The 13059-nt window shown below is 57.2% G+C and overlaps 2 protein-coding genes across 2 annotated transcripts; both read right to left on the bottom strand.

The window, feature by feature from the left end:
• Positions 1–996: 996 nt before the first annotated feature.
• Positions 997–5740, bottom strand: si:dkey-202g17.3 (4F2 cell-surface antigen heavy chain). Its single transcript, XM_060076169.1, has 11 exons — positions 5529–5740; positions 5134–5280; positions 4643–5024; positions 4396–4557; positions 4188–4294; positions 3962–4039; positions 3836–3891; positions 2970–3156; positions 2274–2381; positions 2142–2186; positions 997–1496 (listed from the first exon to the last, which is right to left on the bottom strand). The coding sequence occupies exons 2-11, from the start codon at positions 5170–5172 to the stop codon at positions 1128–1130; spliced, it is 1533 nt and encodes a 510-aa protein (XP_059932152.1). The 5' UTR covers positions 5173–5280; positions 5529–5740; the 3' UTR covers positions 997–1127.
• A 679-nt stretch (positions 5741–6419) lies between these two features.
• On the bottom strand, positions 6420–12625 carry ppm1na (protein phosphatase, Mg2+/Mn2+ dependent, 1Na (putative)). The gene is made up of 6 exons (XM_060076170.1): positions 11207–12625; positions 9982–10556; positions 9067–9184; positions 8581–8695; positions 8420–8483; positions 6420–7820 (listed from the first exon to the last, which is right to left on the bottom strand). The coding sequence occupies exons 1-6, from the start codon at positions 11610–11612 to the stop codon at positions 7773–7775; spliced, it is 1326 nt and encodes a 441-aa protein (XP_059932153.1). The 5' UTR covers positions 11613–12625; the 3' UTR covers positions 6420–7772.
• Between the last annotated feature and the right edge of the window lie 434 nt (positions 12626–13059).

The following is a 13059-nucleotide window of genomic DNA, read 5'->3' as shown; positions in this document are numbered from 1 at the left end:
GGTTGGACTCTACGGTCCAGAGTCACAGTACAGGTTGGACTCTACGGTCCAGAGTCACAGTACAGGTTGGACTCGACGGTCCAGAGCCACAGTACAGGCTGAGGTTGGACTCTACGGTCCAGAGTCACAGTACAGGCTGAGGTTGGACTCTACAGTCCAGAGTCAGGTTGGTATCAGTGGGCAGCCCAGCTGAGGATCTCTGGAGCTTCAGTGGGGAGGAGAACCAGAGGAGAACTGGATGACTTTAGCTTGAGACACCTTCCTAAAGCCCTATGTACAACAGAGAGATGATTCTGGCAGTTTGCTTACACAGCAGAATCCCCTGGCCCATCAGAGTGAGTCAGAGACACCAGAGCCGCGTCAGCAGGCTAAGATTACCCCGGTATCCTAACACACCCTAATCCCCCAGCCCGGGTCAGAGCGCTACGACACGTCCGAGAACAGCCAAACTCAACATGTTTTCCCCAGAAGAATTGAGAAATTACGGATGGTAAAAATATTTGTAAGTGACGTTCACTCACCGAAATTGGTGGGCCTTCAACATTTCCATCGTTTGGTGAAAGTTAGTGAGGTGAATAATATATGACTGATTTTAAGTTGGGTATGCGCCTTAAGATTTTCCATTGTATTTAATCTACTGTATGAGTCAGACATTGCTATTTTGTTGTGTAAAAACAAATATTTTGAGGAACTTGGTATTGTGAAATGAAAAGTTCTGACTTCTCCATATTCACAAGCTCAATGACTAAGCATTAAAAAAAAAAAACAGTTCTTCAGGATTCTTTAATAGCGCTTGTTACATTATTTTGGCGGTAAAGTTTCTCAGAAATGTCTACATTTTAATGTTGAGGCTATACTATTGCAGCCGACGGGTTAGCAACTAGCTATTGTTGATGCTACAGCGCCCCCGTGTGGCCTTCTCACAATCACAGCTCAGAGTTATTGGATCCAACCTTGTCAACACTCCGTGGACCTTCTCAATAAACATCCGGATGGCACTGTTTTAACACCTTTAATTATTTTTTTCCCACAATATTTCACAGCCAGATTGATTTAAAAACATCATCTTTCTCTGGCAGCAGGAAACCTTTCCCTTCCAACAGCTCCGGGTTCCCCAGAGGAGGCCGTCACTCGGAGAAGCTCCTGGCCTCGATGAGTTTGATGACCACGGCCTCCTGGGGCCGGAGGCTCAGCGCGCTCAGAGCCACCGTCCCCATGCGGTCCAGGCCCGTGCCCACCATGAAGACCCCGGCGCTGGGCAGGCCGCCGGCCCAGTGGGGGTCCAGGCTCTGGGGGTCCGGTCCCACGTTCAGCACCACCAGGATTTGGACGCAGCCCCAGGAGCGCAGGAAGCCCAGGATGGGCGGAGCCAGGGTGGAGGAGGAGGAGGAGTTGAGGGACAGCATGGTGAAGCTCCCGGAGACCAGAGCCTCCTCTCTGGCTTTGGAGAGGCTGAGGGAGGTGTAGAGAGCCAGAGCCAGGCGCCTCTCCCTGTCCTACAGCACCAGGGGGAGAGGAGGAGGCGTTAGGGGAGGGAAGTGTCCCTCAGCGTCCGGCCCTCAGCGTCCGGCCCTCAGCGTCCGGCCCTCAGCGTCCGGCCCTCAGCGTCCGGCCCTCAGCGTCCGGCCCTCAGCGTCCGGCCCTCAGCGCGCCCGGCCCTCAGCGCGCCCGGCCCTCAGCGCGCCCGGCCCTCAGCGCGCCCGGCCCTCAGCGCGCCCGGCCCTCAGCGCGCCCGGCCCTTAGCGCGCCCGGCCCTTAGCGCGCCCGGCCCTTAGCGCGCCCGGCCCTTAGCGCGCCCGGCCCTTAGCGCGCCCGGCCCTTAGCGCGCCCGGCCCTTAGCGCGCCCGGCCCTTAGCGCGCCCGGCCCTTAGCGCGCCCGGCCCTTAGCGCGCCCGGCCCTTAGCGCGCCCGGCCCTTAGCGCGCCCGGCCCTTAGCGCGCCCGGCCCTTAGCGCGCCCGGCCCTTAGCGCGCCCGGCCCTTAGCGCGCCCGGCCCTTAGCGCGCCCGGCCCTTAGCGCGCCCGGCCCTTAGCGCGCCCGGCCCTTAGCGCGCCCGGCCCTTAGCGCGCCCGGCCCTTAGCGCGCCCGGCCCTTAGCGCGCCCGGCCCTTAGCGCCCGCCAGGCTCCAGAGGACGACCTCACCGTGTTTGAAGACGGGACGTCCTGGTCTTCTGGGAACGTCACGTTCTGCATAGGAGGAGGAAAGGATTTCAGCAGGAGGAAACAGATGGAGGCATCTGTCAAAAGGGGGGGGGGGGCGGGGGGGGGGCGTACCCGCGTGCTGCTGAGCTCGTCGCCGGGCTGGAGGGCGGGGCTCCCGGGAAGAGTCATCATCAGCACCAGCAGAAGCTTCTGGAACTCGCTGGACGTTCTCCCTCCCATCTGTAGGAACACATGGCCTCAGTTCACCCCTTCACTGGAACATCACAGATACCACAACAAGCTGGGCTGGGTCTGAACGTGATGGTCTCCTATTCTCGGCCAGAACCAGAGAAGTCCTCCTAGTAGATCACGTGACACCGATGGAGTCTAAGGCGCCGTCCACACGGAAACAATTTTTTGGTGAAAACCGTCCGGGCTGACCGTCTAGACGGATCAAGACGTTTTCGGTGGCGGAAAATTCACTTTTTTGAAACCAGGTCCCAGGGAGGTTATGATCAAAACGTCCCTATGCGTTTTCGTGTGGACGCCTGATAGGCAAACGATGAAGTCTTCGCCCCCTCCCTAGGAGGGGAACCTAGAGTTCCGTCAAATTTGTTTGAATTGTAGCTTTAAATGCAGCCACTTGGTAAATGTAATTACTAACTGTTCACTATAAAGTATTTTCTGCTCAATCTAAAAGGTTTAAAAAACTGCTTTCTCCACCCGTCTTCTTTCATTGGTGGAGAACCAGCGCCACAGAGTGGCCTTGAAAATGTACTACAGCGTTTCTACAGCTAGATCCTAAACCCCTATTGACCATCGGCTCACCGTCCAGCTGGGCCAAACCGCGCCGGCGCCCTCGCGCAGACACGCCTCCATGCTTTCAGCCACTTCCTGTGCAGACAGGATGTGATGCGTGGGAGGGAGTATGGACCTCATCACCACCTCCACCAACGACCCGTTGAAGGAGCGGGTGGAGTTGAGCTCCTCTCCGGTCTGCCTCACCAGCATAATTCTGGGGTACAGCAAGCATTGAAACGCACCCCCAAACACATAGTGTAACGAACCCCCAAACACAGAGTGTAACGAACCCCCAAACACCCCTCTACCCGTCACTCACACCCCTGTACCCGTCACTCACACCCCTGTACCCGTCACTCACACCCCTGTACCCGTCACTCACAACCCTCTACCCGTCACTCACACCCCTCTACCCGTCACTCACACCCCTCTACCCGTCACTCACACCCCTCTACCCGTCACTCACACCCCTCTACCCGTCACTCACAACCCTCTACCCGTCACTCACACCCCTCTACCCGTCACTCACACCCCTCTACCCGTCACTCACACCCCTCTACCCGTCACTCACACCCCTCTACCCGTCACTCACACCCCTCTACCCGTCACTCACAACCCTCTACCCGTCACTCACACCCCTCTACCCGTCACTCACACCCCTCTACCCGTCACTCACACCCCTGTACCCGTCACTCACACCCCTCTACCCGTCACTCACACCCCTCTACCCGTCACTCACACCCCTGTACCCGTCACTCACACCCCTGTACCCGTCACTCACAACCCTCTACCCGTCACTCACACCCCTCTACCCGTCACTCACACCCCTCTACACGTCACTCACACCCCTCTACACGTCACTCACACCTTTTACCTGTCAGTCACACCTTTACCTGTCAGCACACGTCTTGTTTAACCCCCTGATGACCCTCCTCCACTCCGTCAGGGTCTAGACGCCGGAGAGCTTCAGGTTAGCCAGGGCAGAGATGGAGGGGGAGGGACGGGGAACGACTCCTTACCCGTTCTGAATAGGCTGGATCCGTGTCGCAGATCGCAAACCCGGCCACGCCCTTCTCCAGCCAGGACTTCAACGCATGCTGGGAGAAACCGTACAGCCGCCCATTATTCTAAACTCCTGACTGGGACACACTCGTTGTAGACACCCTGCATCAAGTTACTCACTGCTGAACTAGAACTGTTGGATTTGGGATCAAACAGATGTGAACATCAAAGGCCAGGGCTCACCTGGACGGTGGAGAGACGCTCCGGAGACACGCTTGTGTCGTTCACTTCTGAAACCTCGGTTGATGCGGTGAAGTTCAGCTCACACAGGTCGAGCACCACCCTCAGGCCTGTAGGGAGTGGACATCACGTCGCTCTACACATCATGTAGCGCTGACAGAAGACCTGCTTATGGGTTACGTCTTTAGTATCGTGCTGTGTTTTCACTCACCGGCTTTGCTGCTCTCCTTGAGCAGGTGGTCCACCTGAGGCCCGGTCACCAGGCTGTCGTTGAGGACCGGGCCGTCAGGAGACGCCCCTGTGAGGAACAGGCCTTCCAGGACCACGGCCCCCACACCCAGGGACCTGATGTAGGCCAGCTGGGCGCACACCGCTGGGGAGGGGGGGGGGAGGGGAGGGGACTGTGGGTTAAAGTAAACGAGGTTTAAGCAAATGGAGTTGTTGAAACGGTCCCTCACCCTCGATGCCTCGGAGACTCCCGGGCTGAGAGTCCATGAACAGGGCGGTCTGCAGCCGGTAGAATAGGGACTTCTGCCACCACCGCAGCGGGGGGGCCACCGGACGGGGGCTCTTCACCACGATAAAGACCGCCGTGCCGAGCATGGCGAGCCACGTCAGCCAGAAGAGTAGGACCAGGCGGGACCGGATCCTAGTCCACCGCGGACCCCCGGCCGCCTCCTCCAGCTCCTCCTTGCTCAGAGGCCGCAGCACCGCGCGGGGCGCCGGGGACAGCAGCGGGGCCGCCTCCACGTCTCCCCGGGGGGGCGACTCGGGGTCGGCCGCCGCCACTATGCTGCCGTAAGCGGCGGGCTCTCCGGCGTTTAGACGCATCCTGCGGGACTGAGGGGGGAATCCAGGTCACACTTTTTTATAATGTTCGCGTTGGTCCTCATGAACACATGTGTAGCATTTGCGGCAAATGGAATTAGCGTCTGATTCGCTTCCCTACCGCGCTGTCCTCTAGGGACTCTCTTCTTGGCTCGTCCATGGGTCCCTGCAGACGGAGACGGTCCACAAGCTCGGTGCCTGGGGTTTACTGCGACTCCTCACGACCCGGGAGTTAAACGAACAGGAAACCAGGAACCTCCTCCAGAGGCTGACGAATAGGTGATCAATTAACATAATTAGTCAGGTCTGAGGTACTAGACAGGCAGAACCACAACAGCAGGGACCAATGAAAACACGATTTACAACGATATCAATCATAGTGAAACATTGTTTCACATGGTTCAGGACAAGTTATTTATCACTAAAGCTCGACTAAAAAGGTCCCTTTATGTAGACTGCGGTAGGAGGTCTCGTTCTGTCTCAGTCTGTCACTGAACGGCAACACGTCCGACTCACAGTGAGCTCTGAAGCTGCTGCTCTTTGCTCTCCAGCCTTCCCTCCTCGTCTTCCTCGTCCTTCGTCCTTCGTGGAGGCCGACCTGCTGTGTGCTCCTCTGGTTGTGCAGCTCTCTGATGTTGTGTTCACTGCTCCTCATCAGAGGGCAGGAGGTGGGAGGAGAACGTGACCAGTGGAGGCCCTTCTGGTGTAATTACTACACAGAGGTGTCTCCTGCACCCTGACCACACATTCTGCTGCCCCATGACCCCCCCTGCTGGGCTGAGGACTCGGGCCCCCTCCTGGTAATCTGTTTGGTACTAAAGTCTGATTTCTCACAGTAAGCTGAAAGTTGTGTGATTAATGGAGGGGTTGTGTGTTCGTGCAGGGTTTGAATTCCACACCCCTGGGCCAAGTGCCTCAGCGGCATTCAGGCACAAGTTCATCTGAAGGAACTTCCTGGTTCAGGAGGTAGACCGATCAACAAACAAGTACCTTCTAGACTCAATCTATTCTTTGCCACCTTTATTCAATTATTATATCCAGCCTGTCGTCTATCACAGAATTTAACCCTATGCTTATTTTGCAGATTATTTTCTTAAGAAAACCTTATTTAATACATACATATTATTGCACATATTTGCCTTCTAGTTTCTATGGCACAGTAAACAATTTGTTGCTCTAGAGTTTACGAGCATATTCTACAATGCTAACGGGATCCGCTAAGTAGCTGTGAGTGTTTCTTAGAACCCCCCCCCTCTCTCTGGGGAAACGTCCTTCAAGTCTGCATCATTCCATCCATTCCAGACCACTGCTCTCACACTTGGCTGTGTAGACAACATCTACTGAGGGTAGAGCAGGCTTCGCTGCGCTTGCACGTGGACAGAGGTCACACGTTTTGCCGTGCAATGCACATTTGGGGCACCGGTGACCTCTGACCTTTCCTTTAACGGATATTGACCATGTTGTTGATCTGTGGGACAAATTTGATGGCTGCATCAGTGGTCGTGTGTCTCTGTCTCTGTCCGTCTCTTTTTCTGTCTCTCCGTCTCTGTTTCTGTCTCTGTCTGTGATAGAGCGACACAGTTCTGACAAACCGAACTACGTTATTTGTGCATATTTGTGAGATTCAAAACAATTCCGATCTAGTGCAACCAGGCCAGTTCCTCTTGGTCAGAGAGAGGGGCAATATGTCCTACTGACACATTGACTTTCAAATATGAGCGTCTAGTTTCGTTCTCTGCACAGAAAAGGCAACGTCAGACATCATTTTAATTATTTTTATTGTACCAAGAAAAGAAGTCTGTGGGCTGTGATTGGTTCCTGGAGACGCTCCGTGTGACCCGGAGCTCTGAGCCCCCTCTGAACAGGAAGTGACCCGCTCTCTGAGCCTCTCTGAACAGGAAGTGACCCGCTCTCTGAGCCTCTCTGAACAGGAAGTGACCCGCTCTCTGAGCCCCTCTGAACAGGAGGTGATTGGCCGGTTCTCTGAGCAGACCTCAACCTGGAGCTGAGGACACAGGGTCCGACTCAGACCAAGAACCGGGACCAGGCCCTCAGAGGGTGGAGGTCCTCAGAGAGTGGAGGTCCTCAGGGTGGAGGTCCTCAGAGGGTGGAGGTCCTCAGAGGGTGGAGGTCCTCAGGGTGGAGGTCCTCAGGGTGGAGGTCCTCAGAGGGGGGAGGTCCTCAGGGTGGAGGTCCTCAGAGGGTGGAGGTCCTCAGGGTGGAGGTACTCAGGGTGGAGGTCCTCAGAGGGTGGAGGTCCTCATGGTGGAGGTCCCCAGGGTGGAGGTCCTCAGAGGGGGGAGGTCCTCAGGGTGGAGGTCCTCAGAGGGTGGAGGTCCTCAGGGTGGAGGTGCTTAGAGGGTGGCGGTCCTTAGGGTGGAGGTCCTCAGAGGGTGGAGGTCCTCATGGTGGAGGACCCAAGGGTGGAGGTCCTCAGGGTAGAGGTCCTCAGGGTGGAGGTCCTCAGGGTGGAGGTCTCCAGGGAGGAGGTCCTCATGGTGGAGGTCCTCAGAGGTCCTCAGAGGTCCTCAGAGGGTGGAGGTCCTCAGGGTGGAGGTGCTTAGAGGGTGGCGGTCCTCAGGGTGGAGGTCCTCAGAGGGTGGAGGTCCTCATGGTGGAGGACCCAAGGGTGGAGGTCCTCAGGGTAGAGGTCCTCAGGGTGGAGGTCTCCAGGGAGGAGGTCCTCATGGTGGAGGTCCTCATGGTGGAGGTCCTCATGGTGGAGGTCCTCAGAGGTCCTCAGGGTGGAGGTCCTCAGGATCATTCACTGGAGCTGGAGTCTTTCTCCGGCTCCTCCTGGACGACGTCCTGATTGGTCAGAGGAGTCAGAGCTTCATTATTAACTGAGGAGCGGCGATACGCTCTCCTTCATGAGATCTGTGAGAGGACCAGTGTGGTGGACCCCTCAGGTGATCTGTGAGAGGACCAGTGTGGTGGACCCCCCAGGTGATCTGTGAGAGGACCAGTGTGGTGGACCCCCCAGGTGATCTGTGAGAGGACCAGTGTGGTGGACCCCCCAGGTGATCTGTGAGAGGACCAGTGTGGTGGACCCCCCAGGTGATCTGTGAGAGGACCAGTGTGGTGGACCCCCCAGGTGATCTGTGAGAGGACCCAGTGTGGTGGACCCCCCAGGTGGCAGGAGCACACATAGTCCCATCATGAGCACAAGGATCTGCATCTAGATCTGGATCCAGATCTGGATCCAGATCTAGATCTGGATCTACACCTAGATAAATCTAGATCTGTGCTCCTGCCATAGATCTAGAAGTAGAAGATCAACATACAGCTACATCTAGATGTGGATCTTTTAGATCTAGATGTAGATCTTCTACATGTAGATGAAGTAGGTTGTGTAGATCATGTAGATCTTCTACATCTAGATGTAGCTCTCCGTGAGCGTTGCTCACCATTGGCTCCTGGCTCTTCCCAGCCAGGATGTGCTTCTGGTAGGCAGCGATGATGCAGTCACGCCTGTAGAGAGAACACATGTTACAGGAGGTCTGCTGGTCCAGGTCCCTGGGAGTCCTCTCGCTCTAACAGAGGGGGTGTGTGAGGGGGCGCTGCTCACTTGCTGATGACCCCGCCCCCTGGTGGAAGCCCCTCCAGGTTCTCCGCCGTCAGGAACTTGATGACGTACAGCAGGTCAGGATCCTCGTTCCTGGACCTGATCAACGCGATGATCTCTGAAACGGACGATAGACGGATCAATAGTCACATCGTTAGGTTTCAGATCAAGTCTCACCACTCTGACTTTGGATGAGTGTTTGAAATCTGATTGCAGACGAGTTTAATGTGAATGGGGAGTTTCCCTTTCTTTCACTGCATGTTTGTCTCAACCAATCATGAGGCTGTTTATGCGTTCAAACTCTGCCCGCCGCTGTAAACTGTACAAAGGCGTCTAGTGACCCCTGTATAATTATACTGCTGCCTGCTTAGGAAGCATATCTCCCTGACAGGAAACCAGGCCTGAGGTATGTGCAGGGTGAGGCAGGTGGTGCAGAGGACGGACGGTGTTTGGGCGTAGAACAGCCTTTAGAGGGGTGAAGGAACGCACCGCCCACTGTGAGGTCGATCTGTTTCTCCAGCGCCGCCTCCTCCTGCAGTGCCTTCTGGGACAGCTGGGGGGCGCCAGGGAAACACACCAGGATGATGCTCATGTTGTCCAGGCTTCCCTGTGGAAGGGGGGGGAGGGGGGCGTAAAGGAAGCAGGTAGGTGGCTCAATAACAAACGGAACATGCACTACTTACGACGAGACCTGAGTCTGGGGAGGAAGGGGCGCGGTAAACATTATATATATATATAGGTAAATATATACATATAGAACATATGGAACCTTCTAAGGTTTGGAAGGTGAAGTTATTTAGTGCAGGTACTCAGGGGACAGCATCATAGCACTGGTTAATGATGACGTCACACCAAATCACCTGTGACTAAGGATTACGCAGCTTTGCATCTCGTTAGTGAAGAGGTGCATTGTGGATGAGGTGGTGGTGGGGGTGATAACGGTGGCACCTGGCTGGTGTGGCAGTGTACTGGTGTGTAGTATAATCTAATCCTTCTTGTTCTCGTCCTCATCTTGTAGAGCCCTGCAGTGTTGTGGTGTCTTGTGGCTCTGTGGTGTTAATCCCTAATCCCGTCCCTTACATAGCCCTCTCCCCGTCACGGCGGCCCTAAGTCTCCTATTTATAGGCCCCCTCTCCTCTGGTCCGGCCCGCTGGACGGGCGCGCTGCTCTGGTTACCAGGCAACGTAATCAGGGGAGCACCTGGGGAACCACCACCCTTGGCCCTCCACCTTCCCCCAGCCCACCCGCGCTCCTTGGACGTCATTGGTTCATAAATCCTCCGGGAGCTGAAGGTGTCTCGGTGTCCCGCTGAGGCATGCTAGCTCAGAACGACAGGAGGAAGCTCCGCGGGACGTGAACCAGCGCACACTGAACCTCCCACCCGTCCATCGGACCCGGTCTCACCTTGTAGAGGCAGAGGTCAAGGACCTGGCAGCAGATCTCCCTCAGGTCCTCGCAGACCACCAGCCGGCTCCTCACGAAGGCGCACAGCTCCTCGTTGCCGATGGCGTCCCAGACGCCGTCGCAGGCGAGGATGAGGAACTCGTCGCGGTCGGCGCTGCGCTCCATCTCGTACACCTCGGGCTCCGGGGACACCAGCTGCTCCGTCTGCGGCCGCCAGCCCACCTCCTTGAAGGTGAAGTCCCCGAGGGCGCGGGACACGGCCAGCGAGCCGTTGACGCGCTGCAGCGTCACGGAGCCGCCCGCGTTCTGGATGCGCTCGCGCTCCCGCGGGTTGCAGGGCTTGTGGTCCTCGGTGTAGAACGCCACGGCGCCGTCGCGGCACAGCAGGGTGCGCGAGTCGCCGCAGTTGATGAAGTAGAGGTGGTGCGGCGAGATCAGGATGGCTGCCGCCGTGGATCCACTGCGCTCCCAGTCGTCCCGCCGGGTCAGCTGGTGCATGTGGGAGTCCAGCGCCAGGAAGGCACTGCCCACCCCCTCCTTCACCTCCTCGGGGTCCTCCTCCTCTCGCAGGGCCCCTGGGGAGCAGAGGAGCCGGGGTCAGAGGTCGTGATGGGGTTAGAGGTCGGGAGGGAGGTCGAGGTCAGAGGTCGTGGTGGGGTGAGGGGTCAGAGGTCGTGATTGTGTTAGAGGTTGTGATGGGGTCGGGATGGGGTTAGGGGTCGAGGTCAGATGTCGTGGGGTTAGAGGTCGTGATGGGGTCAGAGGTCAGGATGGGGTTGGAGGTCGTGATGGGGTTGGATGTTGTTAGAGGTTGGGATGGGGTTGGAGGTCATGTTGGGGTCAGAGGTGGTGATGGGGTTAGAGGTCGTGATGGGGTTGGAGGTCGTGATGGGGTCAGAGGTTGTGGTGAGGTTAAATTGAGTTGGGGTTGTAATTAATGGTCACAGACCAGTTCATCTCCACCAAGCGTAATGTAAAGTATACTGGGCATGTTCACTGGTTTGGTCAGTTGTAAACCAGTTTAGCCAGTAGAAAACATGTGAAGACTTTTATATGTAACATGATCTTCGCAATGAGATCCCTTTCTTTTATATTTTTTACCTATCCGAGTTTGGATTGGTGAGATGTATCAGACAGAAGTACCCTAATTCAGTTCTATTGCCTTGATATCTGTATCTATAGATCTATAGATCTCGATCGGGGTGGGGGTGCGTCTCCGGCCTACCTGAGGCCAGGATGTGGTCCAGCAGGTTCCTGGAGCAGTACTGGGCCACGCTGCTGCCGGCGTGGCCGTCGAACACGGCGTAGTAGCTCCAGGCCGCCAGAGGGGCCTTCAGAGCGGGCAGGCAGGTGTGAGCGTCCTCCATGGAGCTCCTCCAGCCCTGCATGCTGGCCACGGCGTAGCTGGTGCCCCGCCCGCACCCCCCCTCCGCCACCACCTTCTCCAGGACGGGCCGGTCCAGGTAGGGGCTGGGCGCCGCGTCCTCCCCGTCCGCGTCCCGGTCCTCGCCCGCGTCCCGTTCTCGCGGCCCCCCCTTGAAGAAGAAGGTGACCATCTTCTCGGTCTCCTTGGCCAGCTGCCGCAGGAAGGAGGGCACCTCCACGTTGCTGGCCCGCCTGGCGGTCCGCATGGCTCCGCGGAGCCGCTTCTCAAGCCTCTTCCCGGAGCTGCAGGCCCCCCGCCTCTTCCTGCCACGTCCGCTGCCCTGCGTCTTCCTCAACAGGTCCAGGGCCGCGGCGAGGAGCCGGGGGTCAGGAGACAGGAGGCGGAGCGCTGGAAGGACGTTACCGAGAGGACGGACTCTGGAACAGAGTCTCAGGAGGAGGCCGTTGGGGTCCGAGGGGGCTGGTCTGAGCTTCAGGAGGAGGCCGTGGGGGTCCGAGGGGGGCTGGTCTGAGCTTCAGGAGGAGGCCGTTGGGGTCCGAGGGGGCTGGTCTGAGCTTCAGGAGGAGGCCGTGGGGGTCCGAGGGGGCTGGTCTGAGCTTCAGGAGGAGGCCGTGGGGGTCCGAGGGGGGCTGGTCTGCTGAGCTTCAGGAGGAGGCCGTGGGGGTCCGATGGGGGCTGGTCTGAGCTTCAGGAGGAGGCCGTTGGGGTCCGAGGGGGCTGGTCTGCTGAGCTTCAGGAGGAGGCCGTGGGGGTCCGAGGGGGGCTGCTCTGAGCTTCAGGAGGAGGCCGTTGGGGTCCGAGGGGGCTGGTCTGAGCTTCAGGAGGAGGCCGTGGGGGTCCGAGGGGGCTGGTCTGAGCTTCAGGAGGAGGCCGTGGGGGTCCGAGGGGGGCTGGTCTGAGCTTCAGGAGGAGGCCGTGGGGGTCCGAGGGGGGCTGCTCTGCTGAGTTTCAGGACGTCTTGGCATTCTGTTGTGAAGGTCTGTAGCTCTCCCGTCTCTCTCCGGTCTCTCTCCGGTCTCTCTCCGGTCTCTCTCCCGTCTCTCTCCGGTCTCTCTCCGGTCTCTCTCCGGTCTCTCTCCCGTCTCTCTCCCGTCTCTCTCCGGTCTCTCTCCCTGTCTGGGATGTTAGTCCATCTGTTTCTGTTGGCTTATCCCTCAACCATTGCTCCACCCCTTTTGTCATTGTCCTCGGTCACCCTCTGCATCCTCACTCCACTCCTGATTAATCTCTATCTCTCTCTGTCTCTCATTATCTCCCCCCTCCCTCCCTCCCTCCCTCCCTCCTCTCCAGGTATCAAGGTTAAATTGGCATGACCTGTTTAAAGTGTCATAATGTGTGTGTGTGTGTGTGTGTGTGTGTGTGTGTGTGTGTGTGTGTGTGTGTGTGTGTGTGTGTGTGTGTGTGTGTGTGTGTGTTAGAACGACACAGTGGGGACCAACTAAATACTTAATTTGTGAGATTCAAAACAATAGTTTATAAACCCTGTTTATTTTCGTGACAGAGAGGGACAATATGTCCTAATTACAAACTAACCAGCTGGAGATGTTAATCTCACAACATCAACATGTGCTGCAACACTGCCCTCTAGTGTCCGAGCCCCAGCATAACCTCTCCCAGCCTTAATCATGTATTATACATGGGCTGGCTTCAGCCTCCCACTCTATTGTTCCCCAAATCCAGTGGAATCAATT

Source organism: Gadus macrocephalus, chromosome 16 (genome assembly GCF_031168955.1).
Source record: "Gadus macrocephalus chromosome 16, ASM3116895v1".
NCBI classification, from domain to species: Eukaryota; Metazoa; Chordata; class Actinopteri; order Gadiformes; family Gadidae; genus Gadus; species Gadus macrocephalus.
This window is presented reverse-complemented; position numbering and strand designations above follow the sequence as displayed.

What these genes read in the sequence shown, in the direction of transcription:
- si:dkey-202g17.3 (XM_060076169.1), bottom strand. Translation starts at nt 5,172, where the DNA reads ATGGACGAGCCAAGAAGAGAGTCCCTAGAGGACAGCGCG. An exon ending in ACGAGCTCAGCAGCACGCGG is followed by an intron (nt 2,187 to 2,273) that starts GTACGCCCCCCC and finishes CCTCCTATGCAG; the next exon opens with AACGTGACGTTCCCAGAAGA. An exon ending in ACGTCCCGTCTTCAAACACG is followed by an intron (nt 1,497 to 2,141) that starts GTGAGGTCGTCC and finishes CTGGTGCTGTAG; the next exon opens with GACAGGGAGAGGCGCCTGGC.
- ppm1na (XM_060076170.1), bottom strand. Translation starts at nt 11,612, where the DNA reads ATGCGGACCGCCAGGCGGGCCAGCAACGTGGAGGTGCCCTCCTTCCTG. An exon ending in GGACCACATCCTGGCCTCAG is followed by an intron (nt 10,557 to 11,206) that starts GTAGGCCGGAGA and finishes TCTGCTCCCCAG; the next exon opens with GGGCCCTGCGAGAGGAGGAG. An exon ending in TTGACCTCTGCCTCTACAAG is followed by an intron (nt 9,185 to 9,981) that starts GTGAGACCGGGT and finishes CCCCTTCCACAG; the next exon opens with GGAAGCCTGGACAACATGAG.